At 41.6% G+C, this 25,533-nt stretch overlaps 1 protein-coding gene across 3 annotated transcripts in view; it reads left to right on the forward strand.

The window, feature by feature from the left end:
• The first annotated feature begins 6,936 nt into the window (after positions 1–6,936).
• Atad2b (ATPase family, AAA domain containing 2B) overlaps positions 6,937–25,533 on the forward strand; it is a 129,622-nt gene continuing 111,025 nt past the window's right edge. For all 3 annotated transcript variants that reach the window (XM_013013666.1, XM_013013669.1, XM_013013668.1), the window contains exons 1-5: positions 6,937–7,497; positions 19,972–20,123; positions 23,116–23,165; positions 23,587–23,740; positions 25,263–25,365. In XM_013013666.1, the coding sequence (XP_012869120.1) occupies positions 7,282–7,497; positions 19,972–20,123; positions 23,116–23,165; positions 23,587–23,740; positions 25,263–25,365 (675 nt within the window). In that variant the 5' untranslated portion in view covers positions 6,937–7,281. The remainder of the gene's footprint in view (positions 7,498–19,971; positions 20,124–23,115; positions 23,166–23,586; positions 23,741–25,262; positions 25,366–25,533) is intronic.

The raw sequence follows: 25,533 nt of genomic DNA on the forward strand, positions 1-25,533 counted from the left end.
TCAAGTGGTAGAGCGCTCGCCTTGAGTTGAAGAGCTGAGGGACAACGCCCAGGCCCAGAGTTCAAGCCCCACGACCGACAAAAAAAAAAAAAAAAATTATATATATATAGAAAAAAATAGAACAAAAGAAGAAATAGATTCCTGTATGTGTGCCTTTATATTTCCAGAACTAAGAAGAATATACTGTTACCACGTTATTTAATTGTGTAATCCTTAGACAGTGGTTCAGTTTGGTTTACTCTTCTGAGGCATGGAGATGGGATCCAGGCCCACCTGAAACACAGGGATCATAACTGACTTTTTTTCTCTTGGTCAAGCATGCCTTCCAATTATCCAGTTCTCTGGAGGTTCTCTTGTGGAGGCTTTTTTTTTTTTTTTGCCAGTCCTGGGGCTTGAACTCAGAGCTTGAGCAATTGTCCCTGAGCTGCTTTTGCTCAAGGCTAGTGCTCTATCAATTGAGCCCACAGTGCCACTTCTGGCTTTTTGTATTCACGTGGTGCTGAGGAATCGAACCCAGGGCTTCTTGGATGCTAGGTAAGCACTCTAGCACTAAGCCACAATCTCAAGGCTAGCACTCAGTCACTTGAGTTACAATCCACAGCTCCATGTCTGGCTTTTTTTGGAAATGAGAGTCTCAAGGGTTTTCCTGCCTGGGCTGGCTTTGAACTGTGATCCTTAGATCTCAGCCCCCTGAGAAGCTAGGATTACAGGGGCACCTGCATTTTCTTTCTTTCTTTTTTCTTTTTTCTTTTTTTTTTATAAAACATCAACAGGAAGTCAGCTTGAGATAGATCCTTTGTTTCCCATTCTTACAATTGAACATCTAAGAATGATGTGGTGGGAAGACAGCTAGTTTTGTTTAGTTTGTTTTTTGTTGGTTGTAGGGCTTGAACTCAGAGCTTGGGAACTGTCACTGAGTTTTTTCAGCTCTAGGCTAGAGCTCTAACACTTTGAGCTATGGCCCACTTCTGGTATTGTGGTGGCTAATTGGAGATAAGAGTCTCTTGGATTTTCCAGCCTGGGCTGGCTTTGAACTGCAATCCTCAGATCCCAGCCTCTTAACTAGCTAGGATTGTAGGGTTATAGGTGTGAGCTCCCAGTGCCTTTCTTAGAATTTTTGGCTAGGTGCCGGGTGCCTGTGGCTCATGCCTGTAATCCTAGCTACTCAGGAGGCTGAGATCTGAGGATCAAGGTTCAAAGCCAGCCCGGGTAAGAAAGTCTGAGAAACTCTTATCTCCAATAAACCACTTAAACCGGAAGTGGCACTGTTGCTCAAGTGGTAGAGTGCTAGCCTTGAGCTGAAGAGCTGAGGGACAGCGCCCAAGCCCAGAGTTCAAGCCCCACAACTGACAAAAAAAAAAAAAAAGAATCTTTGGCTAGGTAAGTTTATAGGGATATAAAAATCTTCTCCAGCCAGGCTGACATCTGAGGATCACAGTTCAAAGCCAGTCCAAGCAGGAAAGACTATGAGACTCTAATTTCTAATTAACCACCAGAAAACTGGAAGTGGCACTGTGGCACAAGTGGTAGAGCGCTTGCCTTAAACTGAAGAGTTCAGGGACAGAGCCTAGGACTAGAGTTCAAGCCCCAAGATGGAAAAACTGAAACAAAGATTCTACATTTTACAATAAGAATAAAAGCTCAAGTTGCCACAGGTAGCTCACAGTAGTAATCTTAGCTACTCTGGAGGATGAAATATGAAGATCCAGGTGTAAAGCCAGCCAAGCAGGAAAGTCCATGCGACTCTTATCTCCAATTAACCACCCCATGACTGACAAAAACAAAAACAAAAATGGTCAAATTTTGTGGGCACCAACAAAAGTCAAAACATAAATTTTTGGGGTTGGGGATTTAGTTCAGTGAAAGAGCATTTGCCTGGTAAGTTCAAGGTCCTAAGTTTGGTCCTCAGCTCTGCAAACAAACAAACAAGCAACAAAAACAACCCCAACTTAAAATATCTTTCAAGTTAGAGGAATAGTTCCAGTGATCCCAAATAGTCTTATTTCCCAATGTACCAGTGCTGCTCTTAAATACAATAGTGCTCATTTAGTTAAGACAGACAGATGGAGGCCAGGTTTTTCTTTTTTGTGACAGTACTGGTGCTTGAAATCAGGGCCTGGACCTAGTACCACTAGAGCCACAGCTCCACCTGTGGAATTTTTTGTTTTTGGTAGTTATTGGATATCAGAGTTGATGGGCTTTCCTGCCTGGGCCAGCTTTGAACGTAATCCTCAGATCTCAGCCTTCTGAGTAGTTAGATTATAGGTATGAGCCATGGTAACCCAACACTTGCTCTCTCTCTCTTTCTCTCCCTTCTTCCTTCCGTCCTTCTTTATTTTCTTCCTATCTTCCACCTGTTCAGTATTGTGTGTGTTGGTGTCAGGGACATTTGTTCTTGCTTGGCTTCTTTGCTTGTAGTTGACACTTTACTGCTTAACCCTTGCTTGCCTCTAGTAAAAAAAAAATTTTTTTTGCCAGTCCCAGGGCTTGAACTTAGGGTCTGGTCATGTCTCTGAGCTTTTATTTTATTTATTTATTTATTATCATTATTTTGTTGGTCATGGGGCTTGAACTCTGGGCTGGGCGCTATCCCTGCGCTCTTCAGCTCAAGGCGAGTGCTCTACCACTTGAGCCACAGCACCACTTCCAGTTTTCTGGTGGTTTAGTGGAGATAAGAGTCTCACGGACTTTCCTGTCTGGGCTGGCTTTGAACTATGATCCTCAGATCTCAGCCTCCTCAGTAGCTAGGATTATAGGCATGAGCCACCAGTGCCCAGCTCTGAGCTTCTTTTGCTCAAGGCTAGCACTCTGCCACTTTAGCCATAGCGCCACTTCCGGCTTTTCTGTTTTTTTGGTACTGAGGAATTGAACCCAGGACTTCATGCATGCTAGGCAAGCTCTCTACCACTAAGCCACATTCCCAGCCCTAGTCCAGCATTTTGCTGGTTAATTGGAGATGGAACACCTGACTAAACCCTTTCTATTATATCTCCTTTCTTATTTTTTGGTTCAAGATGCATCTCAAGCATTATTATCTCTCTAGAGCCTTTCCTTATTTCCCTGCTTGAATCAGAATCCTGTGCTTCATTCTGTCTCATGACATTACAAGCATTGAAGCCAGTTTGTTTCCAGGCCCAAACTCCTGGAATTCCATGAATCAGGTTTGGGTACTCACCCCAAGTAAAGTGACAGTGAAGGCAGAGAAAGGTGGAATGGATACATGCCAGGAAAAAATAGCACTTTAGCTATAGGTTTTATAGAATATGTACTGGGGGCTGAGGGAGAGAGATTGGCGAAATTATTAAACCAACAGCCCTGGTCAAAGTATGTTATTTAATTATTCAGTTCTTGTTTTGGGGAGGCTTTTAGAGAGGTTGTTACTACTGTCCTTACTGGTCAGGATAATCAAGTCATTGTTGTCTGGTGGGTGGTCTATCCTGAGGAGAGTCTGTGGTTCCTTAGTAGTATTTTCGATCTCTTGTCATAAAGATGTTACTCTTCAGTTCTATCTTTTTGGGAATCCAAGGTAATTAATTGCAAAATGACTGCAGAAGGAATGGCATATAGCAAAAACTGACACAAAATAGAGGCAGGTATGCCAAGTTTTTCTCCTGTTCTTAATTCATAAGCCCATAAGCAAGTGCTCTTCAGCAAAAACACCTTTATTGTGAGGCCCTGAGGAGGTCTCTGAGAGAGGGAAAGAGAGGTCTTCGATTTATATACCACATGAGTTCTTGACTCATGGCAAAAATTCAAGGATGATGACGTGGAGGTATGCCTCAGTGGTAGGGTGCCAGCCTTGAGGGAGAAGCCTAGAGAATAAACCCCAGTAGTGGTGTGTGTGTACTTACACACACACACACACACACACACCACACAAACAAATAAGGATGAGTCAGAGACAGGCTCTGATGGTTCTTACCTGTAATCCTAGCTACTCAGAAGGCTGAGATCTGAGGATCTCAGTTTGAAGCCAGCCAGGTAGGAAAGTCTGGGAGACTCTTCTCTCCAATTAACTACCAAAAAGCTGAAAGTGCTAAAAAGGTTCAAGTGCTCAAGTGGTAGAGTACTAGTCAAGTAAAAAGCTAAGGGACAGGCCCTGAATCCAAACCCCAATACCAGCAAAACACACACACACACTGCCACCACCACCACTACCACCACCACCACAACCACCACAACTAACACCACTTTTTTTGTTGTTGTTGTTGACCGTGGGGCTTGGCTTGAACTCTGGTCCTGGGTGCTGTTCCTCAGCTCTTCAGGTCAGGGCTAGAACTCTACCACTTGAGCCACAGCGCCACTTCTGGTTTTCTGGTGGTTTATTGGAGATAAGAATCTCAGGGTCTTTCCTGACCCGGCTGTCTTTGAACTGTGATCCTCAGATCTCAGGCTCCTGAGTAGCTAGGATAACAGGCTTGAGCCACTGGTACCTGGCCACCATTTTTTTTGTTGTTGTTAGCCAATATTTGGGTTTGAACTCAGGACCTTGAGCTCTTGCTTAGCTCAAGCTCTTCTTTCTGGTTTATTATTTTAGCCATACCTCCACTTATGGCTTTTTGCTGGGTAATTGGAGATAAGAATCTAAGGGATTTTTCTGCCTGATTTTATGATTCTCATATCTCAGCCTCCTGAGTAGCTAGGATTATAGGCATGAGTCACTGGTGCCTGGCATAGTTTTGTCTTTAAGGAATATATTCATTTTGGGCCACATTCTTTTTTTTTGGGGGGGGGTCTGATCGTGGGGGCTGAACTCTGGGCCTGGGCGCTGTCCCTCAGCTCTTCAGCTCAAGGCTAGTGCTCTATCAGTTGAGCTACAGCAGCACTTCCGGATTTTTTCTTTTTGCTTATGTGGTGCTGAGGAATGGAACCCAGGGCCTCATGCATGCAAGGCAAGCGCTCTACCACTGAGCCACCTTCCCAGCCCGTTGGGCCACATTCTTGAGATTCTATGTTTTATTTCTTTGTACTGATCATTTGGCTAATCAGTCTCACTGTACTCTTATTGTCCTATTTGTTCCTTACACTATGTGAGTCAATGAGAGGGTGAAAGGGCCAAACTAGATGTCACATAATTATTCAGTCACTCTACGGAGACACTATGTACAGTGACACTATGTTGTTAATGACAATATATTATTTTCTTTTAAGGTTGAGTGTATTAATGGGCTATTTGCAGTTTTCTGTGGAGTTTGTGACGTTTCAGTACTATGTAATAGCAAAAAGTAGGAGATACATTTCAGCATTTTACTTATTACCCTTATCTCTTATTTTCCCTATCTCAGTTCCTTGTCTTTCTCCTTCATTCCCTCCTTATCCATGATCCTTTTTGTTTTGGTCTGTGTGGCTTGAACTCAAGGCCTGGGCACTGTATTTGACCTTTTTGGGTGTGAGCTAGCACTCTACCACTCTGAACCACTTCTAGTTTTCTGGTCATTTGGAGATAAGAATCTCCTGGACTTTCCTGATGAGGCTGGCTTTGAACTACAAACCTCAGATCTCAGCCTCCTGAATAACTAGGATTACAGGTGAGTGCCACCAGTGCTGCATTCTGTTATCTCTTTAAGGACTTGAACTATGTTTCTATTTTTAAAAAGCTCTATTTCTTACCCTGGCAGAGTACCTACCACAAAATTGGTTTTAGATAAACGTTTGTTGTTAGTAAATGGTATTATGTTCTACTAATCCAAAATACAACATTGTTTTCCCAATCTAGCACTAGAAAAACAAAGGAAAGTAGACAAATCCTATCAATCAGTTTGCCTACCCCATAGAACTTCCTTGGACACTTCCTAAACTACTTAAGTAGTATGACTTAAGCCTCTTTTCTGCAGGTTAATGAAACTGTTCTGTTCAATCATGTCATAACCAAGAAAATTCAGGTCTATTTTCATTATGAGGTATTCACATCCTTCGAGGCTGGTTATTAGTGGTGGATAAAGTGTCTTGGGGAGGGTGTGGTGTGCAAATTAGTATAAGAAGTTTCCATCAGTTTTTTCTGGAATATATACTGCTTACCACACATAATGCTTATGCTCATTCCCAGTGCATGAAGTGGAACTTTGATGCCATTTGATTTTTACCCAAATTTCTCCTAGTCTTCATTTTGTCAGCTCTATAATCAGGAAAAACTTTGACCCAATAAACAGAACTTGTGAATTTGCATTTGTATATGTGTGTGTGATTTTATTTTAGAGTGAACATATATTTGTACTACGTTGTGTCCACTTTGTGAACTCGTGAATTTTTTGAACATTCTTCCTATGCAACAGCAGAGTTTTTCTTATTGTGTAGCTTTAGTTTTTTCTTTCCAAGTTGGATGACAAATTCTGATTTTCAGAGTCAGCTTTCACGCGTCTGCCGGCAGGCATGGAGGGAGGGGGCAGTAATAAAGGCGATCTGAAGATTCTTCATGGAGCTCTGTGGCTAAGCTTAGCAGAAAGAACCCTGTCTCGCGTTGCGTAAGAAGCAAGGTTTCAGCCTGCCTTCTTTTTAAGCTTACTGTACGGCAGATACAGTAGATGTCACTTCATATCCCTAAGAAAGTGCTGCTTGAAGTTCCAACTGCCAGCCCTGCGCCCTCGTCGGCCTCATCCTTTGTCGGCCGGCTGTTCCTTGCCCCATCCAGGTCACCTAGGAGGGTGTGGATGTCGGGTACTGGGGCTAGGCTTGGGCACCAAGTCCCACCACGGAACTAATCCTACGCCCAGCCGTCGGGCCAAGCCAGCCATCCTGGTCTGGCCGCCCAGACTGCGACCCGGCAACCACCGAGCTGACAGCCCAGAGCGTCACCACCCGGGCCGCCGCGCGCCGGCGTCACGCAGGGGCGGGGCCTGATGGTGGGCTGGGGCGGGGGGGGGTGGGAGCTGGGACTAGGAGGGCTGCCTGTCCTTGGAGCGCCCCACAGTGGCCAGAGCCGGCAGCGCCCTCGTCCGCCCTGCGGTGCTGGAGCCCTGACGCACGGAGATCGAGAGAGAAAGGGGCAGAAATGGCGGCTCCGCTCGGCTCCTGCTGAGGAGGGTGAAGCCGGCGGACGGTCTGTGCTGCCAGCCTGCAACATCGCTCCCGCCTGCCATTCCCTGCCTTCTCGTGCCGCCTTCCTTTCCGCTGCCCTGCTCTCGCCCGTCCTCGTCTGCATTCCGGCTTGTCCGGGCCGGCTCGTTCCTCCCGGCCCGGCTCGGCTCCCCTGGCCCCGAGCGCCCGGCCGGCGGGCGGGCCAGCCTTCCTCGGCGCTCCCCGGAGCGGCAGCCGCGGCGTGGGCCCCGGCCCCCGGGCTGGACCATGGTGAACACCCGGAAGAGCTCGCTGCGCCTTCTCGGGTCTAAGTCTCCTGGGCCCGGGCCTGGGCCTGGGGCCGGAGCGGAGCCTGGGGCGGCCGGAGGCAGCAGCCATTTCATCTCCTCTCGGACCCGCTCCTCCAAGACCCGCGCTGCCAGCTGCCCGGCTGCCAAGGCCGGGGGAAACGGAGGCGCCGGCGTGGCTCTGGATGAGGCCCGGGTAAGAGCGCGGCGCCCCGCGTCCCGGTGCCTGCAGGCGCCGGCCGGGCCGCCCTGGCTTTGTCTGGCGGGGTTGGGGGGCAGGAAGCCTCCGGCCGAGACCGCCGGTGGCCGGGCCCCGGCCCGCGGGTGCGGCGCAGGGCAGCGCCGAGGAAGGGCCGCCCCGCGAGCCCTTTTGCTTTGCCGGCCCGGTTCTTTTGTGTGAAGAACAGCCCTGGAGCCCGGGGGAGAGGGGTCTGGGGGTTCTTTTCCGGGCAGGGGCCGGCCCGCGTCCCGCGTCCCGCGTCCCGCGTCCCGGCGGTGCTTCGCCGGGGGAGTGTGGAGGGGAGCCCGAGCGGCGGGCCCGAGGTCCCGGTGGAGGGGTTGCGGGGAGAGAAGTGAAAGTTTTCCGGCGTGTCAAACCCTTGAAAGTGTGTCAGCCTGTGCCGCTGCCGAACTCCAGCTTACTCTGAGTTTGGGGGTGGTTCAAGTTGGTGAGGAAGTGAACGGAGCTCCAGCTGGCAGCCAGGCAGAGAGGCTGAAAAAGTTTCCTAGCTGCTCTGGCACGAACTTTAAAAACAAAACGCTTTCGTCTCTCCAGACAAGACGTCCTCCGTGGTACCGGGTGGCTCGGGAGCAGCCGGCCGGCTCCCCACGGCCCTGGGAGGGGCTGCAGGGTTTCTGGTCACTCGTTCTCGGGTGGGTAGCGGGGGCACCCGAGCCCCTAGTTAGAGTTTCTGGGGGCATTGTTTACAGAGGGTGAATTAGCATACCGTTGCGAAAGGGACGTGTGAAGACCGAGGCGGCGTTTTAGTTCTTAAAAAAAATCACTTTAAAAATAGAATTTTGAAATAATTTTTGAAAGGCCTTTTGAAAAGATGTTGAACATTTTCTACGGTGGAAAATGCGAAGCTGGCACTAGAGATGTGTCACCTTAAAGTTACTGGCAAGTTTGTGGTGTTCTGAGATGGGTTGTGAATTCAGAGGAGACTATTGCTTCTGTCTTAAGAAAGAAGCTAAGTAAGCAATTTGGCCGACTGGATGGTGGTTTTCATTTAAAGGATTCATTTAAATCTACATCATTTTGTTATGGGGATAGTGGTTAATGTTCCTTAGGAGTACACAAGATTAGTTTGTGTGTGTTTTTCTGTGTCTCATAATACTTTGACACCAATCAGAATGATTCTTGGTAAATACAATAAATACTCTACCGTACTTTGAAATACGTTATTTGTATGTTTGGAAATAGTTTTTGTTCGCTAAAAATCTGCAAAGGACTTTTAAAGGTACCTTACTTAGTAAATATTTTAGGATCTTACCCATCTCTTAGACTGAAATAAAGCAAAATCTGTAAGTTGATGAAATTATTCAGAATATATACTCTAAAGAGTAGATTGTCCTTAGAAACTATTCTAAACATGTACAAGTTTCTTGACTTACTGATGTTATCATATGTAAAATATTCTTAGAAAAGTGCAAATATTTAGAGTGCAAGCATATAATTGTATCATGGTATGAATGCCCAGTCTGTTAGAGCTCATCTGAAGCAATTAGCTCATTTCTCACTGATTAGTTTGTGGTTCCATTTTTGAATTCATGGATATCATGCTGTCCTCAGCCCCTTGAGGAATAAGGTGAGGTAATTTGTCAAGCAGCTGTTATGGAGATGTTAAAAGACACAGAATCAATAATCTAATGTGGAAATGAACATTTAGTAGCTTTTAGATTGCTAAAAGAATGGAAGATATTAGAGCTCTTTCTAGAAGCACACTATGGAAACATTATTTTATGAAAGATATTAGAGCTCTTTCTAGAAGCACACTAATGAAACATTGTTTTATGAACCGCTTTAAAATGTTTTAAAAGACTGTAAATAACAGGTTATTGAAGATTTACCCTGAAATAGGTACTTTTCAGTCTTAAAAAAGGATTTGTTGTAGCTTTAGTAGGTGATGGAATGACCTTACTTTTTCTGAGGGATTTTAAGACTTTCTAATCTTATATTGTGTTTGAACTATGAAAGAAGATAAATTTGAGTTTATTAAGTTTATAGAATTTGATGAAGTGGTTTATTTTTTGCTGTATCTTACTGAAGTAGTTTGATTTGAGTCTGGTTTTCTCTGTGTTTGGTTTTTATGTTGCAGGAATTTAGGATTCCTTGCTTTCACCCTTTTGGCGTACTTAAAGGTACCTGTTATTCGATGTGGCCTTTAGTAGACATTTGTCCATATCTGTAAAGTCTTAATTGTTGGAAAATGAAGTTACTCAGGCTGTTGCTTTAGTTCTGTTTGCAGTAGGAAATGTTTTCCTCTTTGTAAGATTGATTATTAGGGAGTCTCCCCTTTTCTGCTTTTCTCTTCTTTACTAACTGCACTTTATGCAGTTTTTCTTTCTTCTCTGTTTTTAAATGATTTTATTCACTGTGTTTAGATACATTTTAATTTCCTCTAAAAAGCCATAGCACCACGAGCTGTTTATATTTTGCTTTTTTCTCCAAGTGATTCTCCTGTGCCCCTCCTTTCTTCAGCAAGAAAGTTTTTATTTATTTTTTCTTACTTTTTTTTGCCAGTCATGGGGCTTGAACTTTGGGGCTCAGTGCTGTCCCTGAGCTTTTCAGCTCAAGGCAAGCCCTCTACCACTAGAGCCACATTGCCACTTCCTTTTTTTTTTTTTTCTAATTTTTGATATGTAAAAATGCTATTCTGGCCAGGTGCTGGTGACTCACGCCTCTAATCCTACCTACTGAGATCTGAGAATCACCTGTCAAAGCCAACCTGGGCAGGAAAGTCCATGAGACTCTTTATCTCCAGTGGTGCTGTTCTTAATGTAGACAATTTTATGAGTTTGGGGATAAATACACATCTGTGAACCCTTTACCACCATTGAAACCAGTCATGGTCATCATCCTATCATATTCCTGCCTCCTTTACTACTGTAATTGATTTGTGGATCTGTATACATTGTATTGGTCTATCTATCTACATATACAGACATATTTATACCTAAATCTATGTATATACACTTTTTGTGGTAAGAATTTTTTTTAATAAGATCTGCCTTTTAGAAATTTTTATAGTATTCTTAGGTGTAGGCATTATGCTACATAGTTGTATTTTTACCAGAATTATTTATATGACATCAGTAAAACATTTGTACCTTTGACCACTGCCTCCTCATTTCCTTCTTCCTTACCTCCTGGAAGTCTACCCTCTGTTTTTTTTGGGTTTGGCTATTTTTGGTTCTACATATAAATGAGTTCATACGGTGTATATCTCTTTGTGTGTAGCTTAGTTTAACTGAATATAATGTCTTTTAGGCCCCTCCATGTTGTTGTAAATAGTAGGCTTTCCTTCTTTTTAAGGGTTGAATAGTATTCCATTGCACACACATTGAAAACTCACGCCACATTTTCTTTATCCTTGTATCTGAACTGTGGTATATAGATTGTCTTAATGTGTTAGTTATTATGCATAATGCTATAGTGGGCAATGGGTATGTGTATATCTCTTTGAAACACTGTGTTTGGCTTCTTTGAATAAATAACAGAGAAGTGGGACTGCTGAGTCATGTGGTAAACTCATTTTTATTATTTTGAGAACTGCCCTTCTCATAGTGTTTGTCTGGTAGCCATGCTTTTGCCTCCCATGGATGTGTACTGGGGTCTTTTTCGTCATAACCATACCAACACTTTTTTTCCTTTAAATTTGTAACAGCCATTCTAACTGGAGTGAGATAATCTCATTTTAAAAATTTGCCTTTAAGCAATAACTGTAAGACTGAGCAGTTTTAAAAACATCTGTTGATATTTGTATCTCCCCCCCGCTTTTTTTTGGGGGGGCACTATCGCTGAGCTTCTTTTGCTCAAGGCTAACACTCTACCACTTGAGCCACAGCACCACTGTGAGCTGATATACAGCAGGATTAGCTTCACGTACTTCTGGATGTCTTCTGAGAATTATCTATTCAGGACTTCTGCCTTGTGTGTGTATGTGTGTGCATGTGCATATGCATGTGTATTAGCCAGTACTGGAGCTTTAACTCATTGGCACTGTCCCTTAGCATTTTGGCTCACAGCTGGTGCTCTACCATTTGAGACACAACTCCATTCCTGGCTTTTTGCTGGTTAATTGGAGATAATAGTCTCAAATAATTTCCTGCCTGGGCTGGCTTTGAACTGTGATTCTTAGATCTGAGCTTCCTGAGTAGCTAGGATTATTGGTAGGAGCCCAGCTTATTTTGCCATTTTCATTTTTCAATTGGATTTTGTTTCGCCTTTGCTGGCCTGGGTAATGCCCCTGAGATTTTTTGCTCCAGGCTAGCACTCTACCACTTGAACCACAACTGCACTTGCACTTCTGGCTTTTTGGTAGTTAATTGGAGGTAAGAGTCTCACAGACTTTACTGCCCGAACTGACTTCATTGGAACTAGGATCCTCACATCAAAGACTCCTGAGCAGTTAGGATTAAAGGTGTGAGCCAATGGTGCTCAGTCCTTGCTGATTGTTTATTAATACCAAGAAACAAGCTTTGGTCTTGGGATAGTTAAGACATTTTAGGACATTTTGCATGCTTGCATTTCAGGATTTGGTAGAATACTGTTGGCTCTAAGGAAATAAATGGCAGTCCCAGTGAGTTTTGTTTTCTGTAGCCATGGTAATCACTACTTCTGAGATTTCTCATGAATCCTAGAATGTCTGTTAAAAAAAAAGCAAAGAGTAAAGGATTGTCTTACTAAGGAAATTGATAAAGATTGATTGTACTCTTAGACTTTCTGATATAAGTGTGAGGAAATGTTTATTATTCTGTTTTTCCTTTTTACTGTATGTGGATCAGTTATCTGACTCTTTAAAGAACTCTTTAAAGAGCCAAGATCATCTTATCCTTTTAAAAGAGACTGTCATTTTTTTCTGACCGTCGTGGAGCCTGAACTCTGGGCCTGGGCTCTTCAGCTCAATGCTAACCTAGCACTCTACCACTTAAGCTACAGCACCACTTCTGCCTTTTTCTGCTTCTGTGGTGCTGAGGAATCAAACCCAGGGCCTTGTGTATGTGAGGCAAGCACTCTACCACTGAGCCACTTTCACAGCCCTGAGAGAGGCTTTCTTAAATTGTTTTTTGTAACCTCTTTAAGCTATTCCCTTCCTCTGTCCCTGTCTTTTCTCTCTCCCTCTTTCCCTCCCTCCCGGTTGGCCTTGAATTCTCTATCCTCCTGCCTGCCTCTTTCTCAAGTGTTAGGATTACTGGTATGTACCATCACACCAGGTTATTTGCTTATTTTTCTTAATTCTTTCACTTCAGCTGTTCCCTTATCTGTACTTTATTACCATTCTCTTCTTCACCTGTGATTTCCCCAAGCTTTTCATAGGAATTGCCTTACTAGAAAGAATAGTGACCCCCCCCCCTTAGTTACAAATCCTCAAGCATATCAGATTTTCTCTGTTAAATTCAACTCCTGGTTTCATTAGCATTATATTTTTCTCTGGTTTCTATGACATCCCATTTGCTCATCCCTTTCATAGGCATTTTAAAAGATTTTGACTTCTGCCTTTGTGTGTGTGTGTGTGTGTGTGTATGGGGTGTGTGTGTGTATGGTGTGTGTGTGTGTGTATGGTGTGTGTGTGTGTGTGTGTGTATGGTGTGTGTGTGTGTGTGTGCGTGCGCGCGCGCGCTCGCCATATATCACTTGTAGTCCTTTTACTTCTGTTTTTTGCCTATTTCTATTCTTTACCTCATTTTTACCTCCTGCATTTCCCATAGCCGGATAGACAGCTCCCTAGATTTCTAGTTAGAATTCTGAATTGCAATTTGGAATTGGAGCTGCTCTAGCTATTTTTCCCATATCCTAAACAACCACTACCACAAATTTATACCATCCTTACTCTGTCTGTCTGTAAGTCTGTCCCAGTACTGGGGTTTGAACTCAGGGCCTTGAGTACTACCCCTTAGCTTTTTCACTGAGGGCTTACACTCTTATCAATTGACCCACAGCTTCACTTTCCCGAGATTCTCAGATTTCAGCCTCCTGAGTGGCTAGGATTCGTAGGCATGAGTCACCATTGCCCTGCTTGTATTTATTTTGAATACGGCTATCACTAATTTAATTGTTCATATTTTCTGTTTTCACAGGTTCTATTAGGCCACCATCAAAACTCTCATTTAAAAAATGCTTTACTTGGATTTATTGTCCTCAGATTAAATTCTGACAAATTTGAATTTGGACATGAAGGCTTCCTTATTTCATTATTTTTAAGTTTTTTTTTGTCTAGTTTTATTAGGTTTTGATTAGAATACTGAATAGTCAGTATTTGTGGTAGCTGATGATTACTGTTTAGGAGATGAAGACTTAAGAAAAAATGGTTTTTGCAAATTGGAAAATAATAATTTCAGAAAGAGTTTAAAAATAAAAGGCAAATGAGGCTGGAGACTTAGCTCAAGTGGTAGAGTCCTGCCTAGCAAGCATGAAGTCCTGAGTTCAATCTCCAGAACCACCACCACTACCACTATAGACAAGTGGGAAAGACTGAATTTTTCATTGTGCTTTTACTTCCTTTTACATTTGAGGTTATTACTATTAAATTTATCCTGGAAGTTATCTAATCCTTCCTTAAATCATGATTCACAATGTTATAAGTTCTTTCTAACAACTTATAAAGTATCTTTACATTACTATGGAAAACTTTTATCTTTTAAGATTGTTAGGAAGATGAAGGAGAAAGGAAGGAACAGGCCAGACTCTTCACAGACAAAAACTGTTTATTGAGTCACAGCAAGGGGCAACAAACTGTCCCCCAGGAATGGAGGGTTTTTTGGGGGGGGTGGATTTCGGTTGGGTTTATATGGGTTTTCACAAGGGAGCTTAAAACCTTGCATCTTGCATATACATTTATCTAATTTGGGGAGGAGAAGGGGAATAACAAAATGCTGAAACAAGGAGTCGTATAACCCATTGCAACAATGATATGCTATGTTGGAAAGGAATTTTACAACTTGGGGGAGGATAGTAGGAGAAAAACAAAGGAAGGGGTAACAATGCTCCACAAGAAAGGTACCCATTATCTTACTCATGTACAGCATCTTTACAAGAGAATAAAATTAAAACAACAACAACAACAAAAACAGACTGTGATCTTTTAGGGGCCAAAGGGGCAGGGGGGCCCGGGCCAGGGCCAGGGCCAGGGCCAGGGCCAGGGCGACGGCTAGCCAGACCAAGAATGGAATGCTCCACCTGGGGTTGGGAACTTTCAGCTTAGCCAAGGTCGGAATGACCTGCCTGCAGTCAAGCATGGGAGCACACCAGGTGCTTTGCTTGACCTGGGGGAATAGGCTGGGCTCAGTCCTTCAAAGCCTATCATCACTTCTGATGCCTTTACCATTTCTGTTCCCCAGTCCTCCCTCTGTTTTTCCCTCTCTCCCTTTCCTTCTGTTTGTTTGCTTTGAAATTTTGCTTTGAGAATTTTGTTTATAGTATTAACTATGACTTAAATCTTTGTGACTTTATCAACTCAATTAATTGTATATTGAGTTTAAGTTCAAGTCTTAATTCTTAATCCCCCCACCCCCCTCTCTGTCTTTATGTGTGTGCTGGTCCTGGGGCTTTAAACATAGGGCCTGAATGCTCTCCCTGAGCTTTTTTGCTTGAGGCTAGCACGCTGTCACTTGTGGTACAGCTGTTTTTAGCTTTTTGGTGGTTAATTGGAATGAGTCTCACTTCTGCCTGAGCTGGCTTTGAACTTCCCTCTCAGATCTCAGCCTCCTGAGTCTTTAGGGTTACAGGCTGGAGCCACCATTGACCAGCCTCATCTCTTTTCTTTTACCACTGCTCTCCCTGTGTTATGTACATAGTAGGTTATCAATAAATGTTTATAAGTGAAATTATTTGTTCTCTTAGTCTGAGATTTATTTCCTACTTGTGGATTATAATTATTTTGACACAGATTGCTAAATAAGCAAGGGTAGATTGCATCATCTCTTTGAAATATCTTTGTTATGAAACTGGTAACGCCTTCCCTGAGAGAGTTAGATTATAATTAGTAAAATGCTTTGAAGATGAAAAAGTTAAGGTAGAACATTATGAATCCTGTTAAAGGTAAATTGTTAGTATCAGGTTTGTAGATAGAAGCTTTCCCAAAGCTTGAAGTTAATTAAATGATGCTGAAGTAATTATTTTGTAGCTATTTACATCTTGTTTATTTGTATTACCTCATCTTGAAGGAGCCTTTTATAATGATATTTATACTGAGTCTTAGAGGGGATTGAAACCCTCACATGAGAAGTAAATACATAGGATCATATGCCTTATATTGCCTCATATTATTCTTGAGCTGTGCTATTTGCCTGAGGTCCTCTAACGTTTATGTGTTAAGTATCATTTGGAGGCATTATTAAAAATCTTCCCCTTCCAGAGAGTCTAGTTCAACAGGTTATAGTTCTGTAATGACTAAGACAAGTGATTTCTGTTTTTGTATGTAAGAAAAGCTGTCTATTCTGTTTAACTGGGTTGCTTAAAAGTTCATGCTGGGGGCTGGGAAGGTGGCTCAGTGGTAGAAGCCTTGAGATGAAGAGCTGAGGGACAGTGCCCAGATCCAGAGTTCAAGCCCATCTACCAAACCATAAATAAATTAAATAAGGAACTGCTTTGGGATAAGGAAGGGTAAACTTTTATCTGGTGGAATGAAGACACACCTCACATTGTTCTGGAAATTACAGGGTATGGATGTGTTTTGAGATTGCTTGTGAACTGTTATTCTTATTTTAAAGTCACCTTATGTAAATACATCTTACCCTCTGTTCAGACTAGCCTGTCAGGAGTAATTGTGAACCTGAGCTCAACCAATCTGAGCAGGAGGGGCAGGGCCTTCTTTTTTTAGGTGTTAAAGAGGGAGCAGCCTCTGTTTTGTGCTGGTTTGCTAGATTTTTAGCTGATGGCACACCCTTCTGAAGAAGTAGTGTTTTGGCCTGATGAGGCATTATGGAGCCTGTTGTGCTTCGGTGATTATTGGAGAGAATATTTCTAGTAAGTAGTATGTAGGTAACAGTTTAACAGTGGAACTGAAAAAAGGCAGTAGAATATGACAATGGCTAATAAACAGACAAGCTCACTTATTGATATTTAAAAAATACATACTCAGATTATTTCAAAATGCTGGATTTCAAATATGATGTACTTTTTGGTGTTTGTTTCCATAGTAAATGTACTTGTTTCCAGTTTGTGTTTGGGAAACTTAGTACCTAAGATGGTTCGTGAATAAAGAGCTTAGAGCCCAGCACTGGTGGCTCACACCTGTAATCCTAGCTACTCAGGAGGCTGAGATCTGAGGATCACAGTTCAAAGCCAGCTTGGGCAGGAAAGTCTGTGAGACTCTTATATCCAATTAACCACCAGAAAACTGGTAGTGGCACTGTGGCTCAAGTGGTAGAGCCACTTGAACTGAAGAGCTCAGACAGAGCCCAGGCCCAGAGTTCAAGCCCCACGACCAACCAAAAAAATAAAATAAAAGAGCTTAGTCAAATAAGTCAAATAAAAATTGTGAAACAATTGTGTATAAAAGTTGCAGGTAGTAGAACATACTAACTTAGGTTAGATTTTTCAGGAAGATTTTATGGAAGAAATGGGTCTCAATGAAAGAGTGATTGGATTTGATTGGAAGGACTAATTCTGACATCTATCTGAATAGGTAGTTTATAGGTGTTAGTTTCTACATCCACAACTTATTAGGACAAATGATGTGTCTTCCCCAGCAATTACTTTTTGATTATGTTACATAATAATGCTTTTGTTCTGTTATTGAGATAGTGTTAAGGATTGAACCCTGGAACTGGGCATGCCTCTGAGCTTCCTCTCACCTTATATAATAATGCTTTTCAAACTGTAATGCACACATGTCACCTGGGGATCTTGTTAAAATGGCTTCTGGTCTAATAAGTCTGGGAGTGGAGCCTGAGGTTCTACATTTTTTATGTGTTCCCATATGGATATTGCTTATGCTTGGTTTCAAAATACTGACCTTCACTAAAAGGAAGTAGCTAACTGTTGGGCCATGAAAGGGAAATAGAAGATAACCTAGAGAATTGTGCCAGAAAATAAGAAACCACTTAAAATGATGGCACATGGCTGGTACGGTGGCCCACAACTATAATCCTAGCTTCTTAGAAGGCCAAGATCTGAGGATCACGGTTCAAAGCCATCTAGGGCAGGAAAGTCCATGAGACTCTTATCTCCAATAAACTACCAGAAAACTGGAAGTGGTACTGTGGCTCAAGTGGTAGAGCACTGAGCCTTAAGCTGAAGAAGAGCTGAGGGATAGCATTCAGGCCCAGAGTTCAAGCCCCATGACCCCCCCCTCCTCCCCCAAAAGATGGCACATGGCAACCTGTAAAGGAATCATTTTGCCTTTTTTTTTTTTTTTGGGTCCAGTTGTGGGGCCTGAACTCTGGGCCTGGGCGCTGACCCTCAGCTCTTGGCTAGTGTTCTACCACTTGAGCCACAGCGCCACTTCCGGCTTTTTTCTTATGTGGTGCTGAGGAATCGAACCCAGGGCCTCCTGCATGCAAGGCAAGTGCTCTACCACTGAGCTACCTTCCCAGCCCCTAAAGGAATCATTTTGAAGGGGCTTTAATTTGAGCAACTTCATAAATGAAGGATTACAGCTCATCGCAGAAAGTAACAATTGATATAAATGAGTAAGTAAAGGGGGAAAAGGAAAGCTCTTCCAGTAGAGTGCTAGGTGAAAATGGAGGATGTAGGAATTAGTCACTGTCATAGGGAGATTAAGGTGGAGATTTGGCTAAGGACCCAAGTGTCAGAATGTTATTATTATAAATTATCTTAATGTTACCTAATCAGATACAAAGGGAAAAGTAGTTATTTTACACTGGAGAAACCTGGCACACCAACTTGACGGGATGATCATGGTTAATACCTTCAGTGGTCTGAAGGTTGAGTAATATACATAGAATCATTTCCACATAGTCCTTTCAAGGTATATAGCCTAAATGTGAGGAATATCAGATGCAGATTGAAGTAGTGTCTTAGACAATGAAAGTGTTGTACTCTTGTAGTCAAGGGCATGAAAGAAAAAGACTTGAAGCAATGTTCCAAATTGAAGGAGACAGAAGTGATAACAGGGCTGGGAAGGTGGCTCAGTGGTAGAGCGCTTGCCTTGCATGCATGAGGCCCTGGGTTCCATTCTTCAGCACCACATAAGCAAAATGAAAAAAGCTGGAAGTGGTGCTGTGGCTCAAGTGGTAGAGTGCTAGCCTTGAACTGAAGAGCTGAGGGACAGTGCCCAGGCCCAGAGTTCAGGCCCCACAACTGGACCCCCCCAAAAGAAAAGTGATAACAGAAGTGATAACTATATGTAATATATTATTCCTGGATATGATCTCAGACCTGAAGAGAAACATTACTGAGAAACTTCGTAAAATTTCAATGTGTTTGTGGACTGGCTCATCTTATACCTGATTGGGAGTATTGGGTAGTAGTTTTATAAAGTGTCCTTAATCTGGAAGGCATATGTTGGACTATTTAGGCATAATGTCACAGACTGTACGTCTGTAGGTATATATCCTCAGCCATATCTTTTCTTGAAAATTAATATAAGAAACTAAGTACACTTAAAATTTGTTATAGTTATTATTTTGTGTTATCAGAGGTTGAATCTAAGGACTGTTAATCCAAGTACTCAATCACTTGGGCCATTCCCCCAACTTCTAAGTAGTTTGTTTGGTTATACTTTTCATTTTTGTTGATAAGATCTGGTTATGTAGTCTGGGTTGAACTTGAACTTGAACTTCTCCTGTCTGAGCTTCCTGAGTGTTGAGGTTGCAGGGGTGTATCACCATGCTTTGTCTTCTCTGTTTATAATTTTAACCTTTCTAATTTCTCTCTATATAGATAACTACTTTTTTTTTGGTCAGTTGTGGGTCTTGAATTCTGGACTTAGGCACTATCCCTGAGCTCTTCAGCTCAAGGCAAGTGCTCTGCCACTTAACCCAAAACACCACTTCCAGTTTTCTGATGGTTAATTGGAGGTAAGAGTCTCATGGATGTTCCTGTGCTGGCTTTGAACCTCGATCCTCAGATCTCAGCCTCCTGAGTAGCTAGGATTACAGGCGTGAGCCACTTGTGCCCAGCGATAACTACATTTTGATACATATGTATTATGACTTAGTAAATATTTGTTGATTAAAAAATACTTTTTTTAGCTTAATCCTGGTAACTCAGGAGGCTTAGATATGAGGATCACAGTTCAAAGCTAGCCTGGGCAGGAAAGTCCATGAGACTCTTATCTCCAATAAACTACTCAGAAAAAGCTTGAAGTGGCATTATAGCTCAAGTTGTAGAGTGCTAGTGTTGAGCACAAAGAAGCTCAGGTACAGTACAGAGGCCCTGAGCCCCAGGAACAACAACAACAATAACCAAAAACAATTTTGGTTATCCGAGAGTATTAGTTTGTTTTCATTAAAATAATAAATATGATTTAATGTTGTCTTTCAGAAAGATGAAATTGATGGTAGTTTGAGTGATAGCCAAGTATCTCCTCCAGCGAAACGCACTTTGAAACAACCAGAATCAGTTTGCAAAGACAAATCAAAATCTCGAAGTACTGGTCAGCGAGAGGAATGGAACATAACAAGTGGTCAGACCAGGTGAGAAAGGAGAATTCATGGGTTGTTTTTTATATATTATTTGATGTGATTCAGGACTGATATTAACGCTAATAGTTTTACCTTCTAAAACATGTACCATATAAATCTAATTTACAGTAAATGTACTTTATTTGTATGTATTTTTGTCTGTAATTTTGTTTTTCCTAAATATGCTGTAAAATATATTTGTTTTATAATGATATATAGTACCTAATGGAAACTAGTGTATAATAGAATAGAAAATGAATGTATTACACATATATGTAGTAAGTCATAGAAACTGCTATTACTCTAAGAATAAGGATGACTCTTGATTGCACATTTGTAGCTGTAGATCTAAAATTTTAAATGAGACATGGGTTAGATCTGTCTGCTCAATTGGAAAATAAAAATCTCCCGTGATCACTATTGGATATTGTACTTGAGCTGATACACTAAATTATAACAATTTTTTATTCAATTTTAAAGCAATTTTGTTACCTGTTACATTATTTTCAACTTAATTTTTTTGTTTTTTGTCGGTCATGGGTCTTGAACTCTGGGCCTGGGCTCTGTCCCTCAGCTCTTCAGCTTAAGGCTAGCGCTCTATCACTTGAAACTTCTGGTTTTCTGGTGGTTTATTGGAGATAGGAGCCTCACAGTCTTTCCTGCCTGGGCCGCTATCCTCAGATCTCAGCCTCCTGAGTAGCTTAGGATTACAGGAGTGAGTTACCAGTGCCCGACTCAACTTAATTTTTTTTGTGTCAGGTTTAGTGTGCTTACAATTTAGTTTTATCCACTATTGATAGTAAATGACAATAATTTCATTTAAAAAGAACAACCTTAGGCTTATATGAACTTCAACAGATTATATATTTTATTAACCCCTAAAAAGTTGTAATTATAGCCAGGCGCTGGTGGCTCACACTGGTAATCCTAGCTCCTCAGGAGGCTGAGATCTGAGGATCGAGGTTCAAAGCTTGATGCCCATGGCTCATGCCTGTAATCCTAGCTACTCAGGAGGCTGGGATTTGAAGGTTGCAGTTCAAAGCCAGCCTGGGCAGAAAAATCCACGAGACTCTTATTTCCAATTAAACACCAGAAAACAGGAAGTGTGGCTATGGCTCAAGTTGTAGAGCACTTGCCTTGACTGAGCTGAAGAGCCGTTTCCTAACGCTCAAGACCTATGACTGACCACAAAAAAATTTGTAATTATTATAGTATGTTCCATAGGTTCCCCGCCCCCCATTGCCTGGGAAGTAAGTAGAAACACACATAAAATCATAGCCTGTTAACTTTTTCCTTGTTCTCACACACAATCATTTATGAGATAACACAGGCATTATAAACTACACAGTATTACTTCAAATGAGTATTGACAACCAGGGATAGTGACACATGCCTGCAGTTACACCTACTCTGGAGCCAGCCCAAGAGTATAAGACCAACTTACCCTATCACCTCCAAATAAAATAAGAGAGGTGAAAGTATGCTGTGTGTGTGTGTCTGTGCATGTGTGCGCACGCACGTGTGTGTGTGAGTGTGTGTGCATGTGCACACGCATGTGATACTGGGCTTGAACTTAGGGCTCTGAGTTCTTCCTATCTTTTTCCACTTAGGATTGGTACTCCACTACTTGAGCCACACCTCCACTTCTGGCTTTTAGGTTATTTTGTAGATAAGAGTCTCTCAGATTTGTCTGTCTGGGCTGGCTTCAAACCATGATTTTCAGCTCCTCAGTAGCTAAATTATAGGTGTGAACCACTAGTGCCTGGCTCCTTTGTTTTATTTTTGGTGCTGGTCATGGGATTTGAACTCAGGGTTTGGGCGCTATCCCTGAGTGTATTTTTCTCAGAAGTGCTCTGCCACAGCTTCCCTTCTTTCTATTTCTTTCTTTCTTTCTTTCTTTCTTTCTTTCTTTCTTTCTTTCTTTCTTTCTTTCTTTCTTTCTTTCTTTCTTTATAGTTTAGTGGAGATAAGAGTCTCACAGACTTTGCTGTCCTAGATGACTTTGAACTCTTGATCTTTAGCTGTTAAGCCTCCTGAGTAGTTAGTATTATATGTGTGAGCCACCAGGACCTGGCTTCCCCCCCCCCTCCCTTTTTTTTTTTCCTAGTTCTGGGGCTTGAACTCAGGGCCTGGACACTGCCCCTGCTGAACTTTGTTTCTTTCTTTTTTTTGGGGGGGTCCGGTCGTCGGCCCTGAACTCTGGGCCTGGGCACTGTCTCTCAGCTCTTCAGCTCAAGGCTAGCGCTCTACCACTTGAGCCACAGCGCCACTTCCGGCTTTTTTCTTTTTGCTTATTTGGTGCTGAGGAATTGAACCCAGGGCCTCATGCATGCAAGGCAAGCGCTCTACCACTGAGCCACCTTCCCAGCCCTGAGCTTTCTTTTGCTCCAGGCTAGCACTCTACCACTTGAGCCACAGTGCTACTTCTGGCTTTTTCTGTTTATGTGGTATTGAGGAATTGAAACCAGGTTCTTCATGCATGCTAGGCAAGCACTCTACCACTAAGCCACATTCCAGCCCTCCCTTGTTTTTTAATGTTTGAAATAATTATTTTACAAAGCTGTCTTAGTTTTTATTGACTGACTTCATTATGTAATTTACTTTTTGTCATTTAAAAATGAGCAGTGAAATGTTTTGAAGCAATTACTAAATGATATTGATAGTTACTTTTTCTTCCTATGATTTATTGTTTGAATTTGTTATGGTTTGAAATTTATTTTTTCACTCCTACTTACTGTCTCATTTAAGTTTATGCTACATGTTACAGTTAAGCCTTTTTAATTAGGATTTTAATTTGTACAGGGATAATAAAGTAAATTCTGTTTATAATTTGTTATAAAAAGCTTTTCTTGAAATAATGAAATGACTCCTACCTAGTATTATTTTTTTGATATGTTCCTAATTATAGAGTAAAAGATTGAAATACAATTCTATCAGTATAGTATTAATGTTTATATAAATAAATTTTGATAACGTTTTCTTATTAAATATAATTACATTCCAGGTTAACTTCTCAGCCTGGTGCTGCATTACCAAATGGACATAGTAGCTTATGTGAGTATTTTGTTAATGAACTGGCTGATACTGAAATTCTTATAATAGATTAGGCATTACATTGGGCAAAAATTGAGATTTATTATTGTTTCAATAATAATTATTACTAATTTTTATGGTACTTAGGATGGAAGTTGTGGTTTTCCACATTTGAGGCAACCACTCTACCTCTGAGCCATATCCCTTAGTTCTTAGATTGATTTGATAGTATGCTTAGCACATAATTGGAATCATTGGATTTCAGTCATAGCAAAAATGAACAGATTTGTTACATTTTTAGAAATCAGTATAATTGAAATTCTTATTATAAAATGGCTAATTTTAAAGTATTTTAAGAGGTTTTGTTCAATTTTGTAGTTGTTAAGTTTTTGATTTTTTTTCTTTCTAAAGTCTGTACTTTGAAATATCTCTTTTCTTGTAGCCCTTCGAAGCCATCCCCTTCGAGGTGAAAAGAAGGGAGATGGGGACCTTTCTTGTATAAATGGTGACATGGAAGTCAGAAAAAGTTGTCGTTCCAGGAAAAATAGATTTGAAAGTGTGAACCAGAGTTTGTTATTTGATCAACTAGTAAATAGGTATGAATTTTTAGTTTCATTTAATTATTCGATTTTTTTTTAAAAGAATTTTTTTGTTGGGACAGGATCTTGCTGTGTAGACCCATGAGACCCATGCTGGCCTGGACCTGGTGACACCCCCTACCCCTTCCCGATTTATCTGTGTGCAGTGTGCACAGTTACAGCTAGATAAGGCAATTTCACTTTTTTTTTTTTTTTTTTTGGTTACAGGGCTTGAACTTGGGGCCTGGGTGCTGTATTTGAGCCTTTTTGTGCTCAAGGCTAGCATTCTACAACTTGAGCCACAGCACCACTTCCATTTGTTTTGGTTTGAGTTGTTAATTGAAGATAAAAGTCTCACGGGGACTTTTCTGCCAGCACTGTCTTTGAATCCTCAGATCTCAGCCTGAGTAGCTAGGATTGCAGGCATGAGGCACTGGCACCGGCTTAATTTCACTTTTAAGAAGACACATTTGAAGAAAAAAAAAAACACATTTGAACACTTAATTTGAGTTTCCTGTTTGGCAGTAATTGTTAGATTTTTAGTCAGATCAGTAGAGTTAATATAATTTGTATAAATATGTTTTCTTTTAAGCTTGTGGATAATATAAAATAATTTTATTCAAGCTTCATAATCCTTTGGTATTTGCTCATTTAACATTGTGTTTTGGACAGTTTTTAAGCAGCATTATGTTCCATTATTGACATATAATGCTCAGTCAAGATTTTAAATTGAATGTGTTTTAAGCCATGGATATGTAGGATTGAGTTACTTAGCTTTTTTTTTTTTTGTAAATTCTCAGATATATTTTCTTTTTTCTGTTGGTTGTGGGGCCTAAACTCTGGGCCTAGGCACTGTCCCTCAGCTCTTTAGCTCAAGGCTAGCGCTCTACCACCTGAGCCACGGTGTCACTTCAGACTTTGTGTTTATACGGTGCTGAGGAATTGAACCCAGGGCTTCATGCATGCAAGGGAAGCACTCTACCACTGAGCCACTTTCAGATCATATATTTTCTTACCTTTTTTTTTTTCCTGTGATAACAGAATGCCAAAGACTGGATAAAGAATGGTAAATGTTTGACTTTCATTTCTAAAATTATCTGTCCAGCTGACCTTATTGGCTTTAGTATTATTATAGTTATTGCCAGTTCTGGTCCTTGAACTCAAAGCCTGGGCTGAACCTCTGTATGCTCAAGGTTAGAGCTCTACCACTTGAGCCACAATGCCACTTCTGGCCTTTTCTGTTTTAACTGTATCATCCCACTATTGTCTTTTTTTTTGTTTTTTGGTTCGAGTGGGACTTGATCTATAGGCGTGGCTGCTGAACTTGAGCTCTTCAGCTCAAGGCCAGTGCTCTACCACATGAACCACAGTGCCACTTTGGTTTTTTCTGGTGGTTAATTGGAAATAAGAATCTCATGGACTTTTCTGCTCGGGCTAGCTTTGAATGGCCATCCTCAGATCTCACTCTCCTGAGTAGCTAGGATTACAGGCATGAGCCACTGGTGCCTGGCTAAGTCTTGGTTTTTAAATATGATTTTAGCACTGCTGAAGCTGTATTACAAGAAATGGACAACATTAACATCAGACGGAATCGTCGATCAGGGGAAGTAGAACGGCTTAGAATGTGGACAGATACAGAATTTGTGAGTACTTTAGCTATGACAACTTTTGTAAGTTTTAAAAGAATTTGAGTTTGAAAGAATTTAAAAGAAGAAGGTGCAGTAGTTGGATTTTTAAAATTAATAGTTGTTTCTTCATTTCCAACTTAGTTTAAGATTTTAATGTCTGCCAGCCCAGCCCTGCCCTGCCCT

Source organism: Dipodomys ordii, unplaced genomic scaffold (assembly GCF_000151885.1).
Source record: "Dipodomys ordii isolate 6190 unplaced genomic scaffold, Dord_2.0 Scaffold20, whole genome shotgun sequence".
NCBI classification, from domain to species: domain Eukaryota; kingdom Metazoa; phylum Chordata; class Mammalia; order Rodentia; family Heteromyidae; genus Dipodomys; species Dipodomys ordii.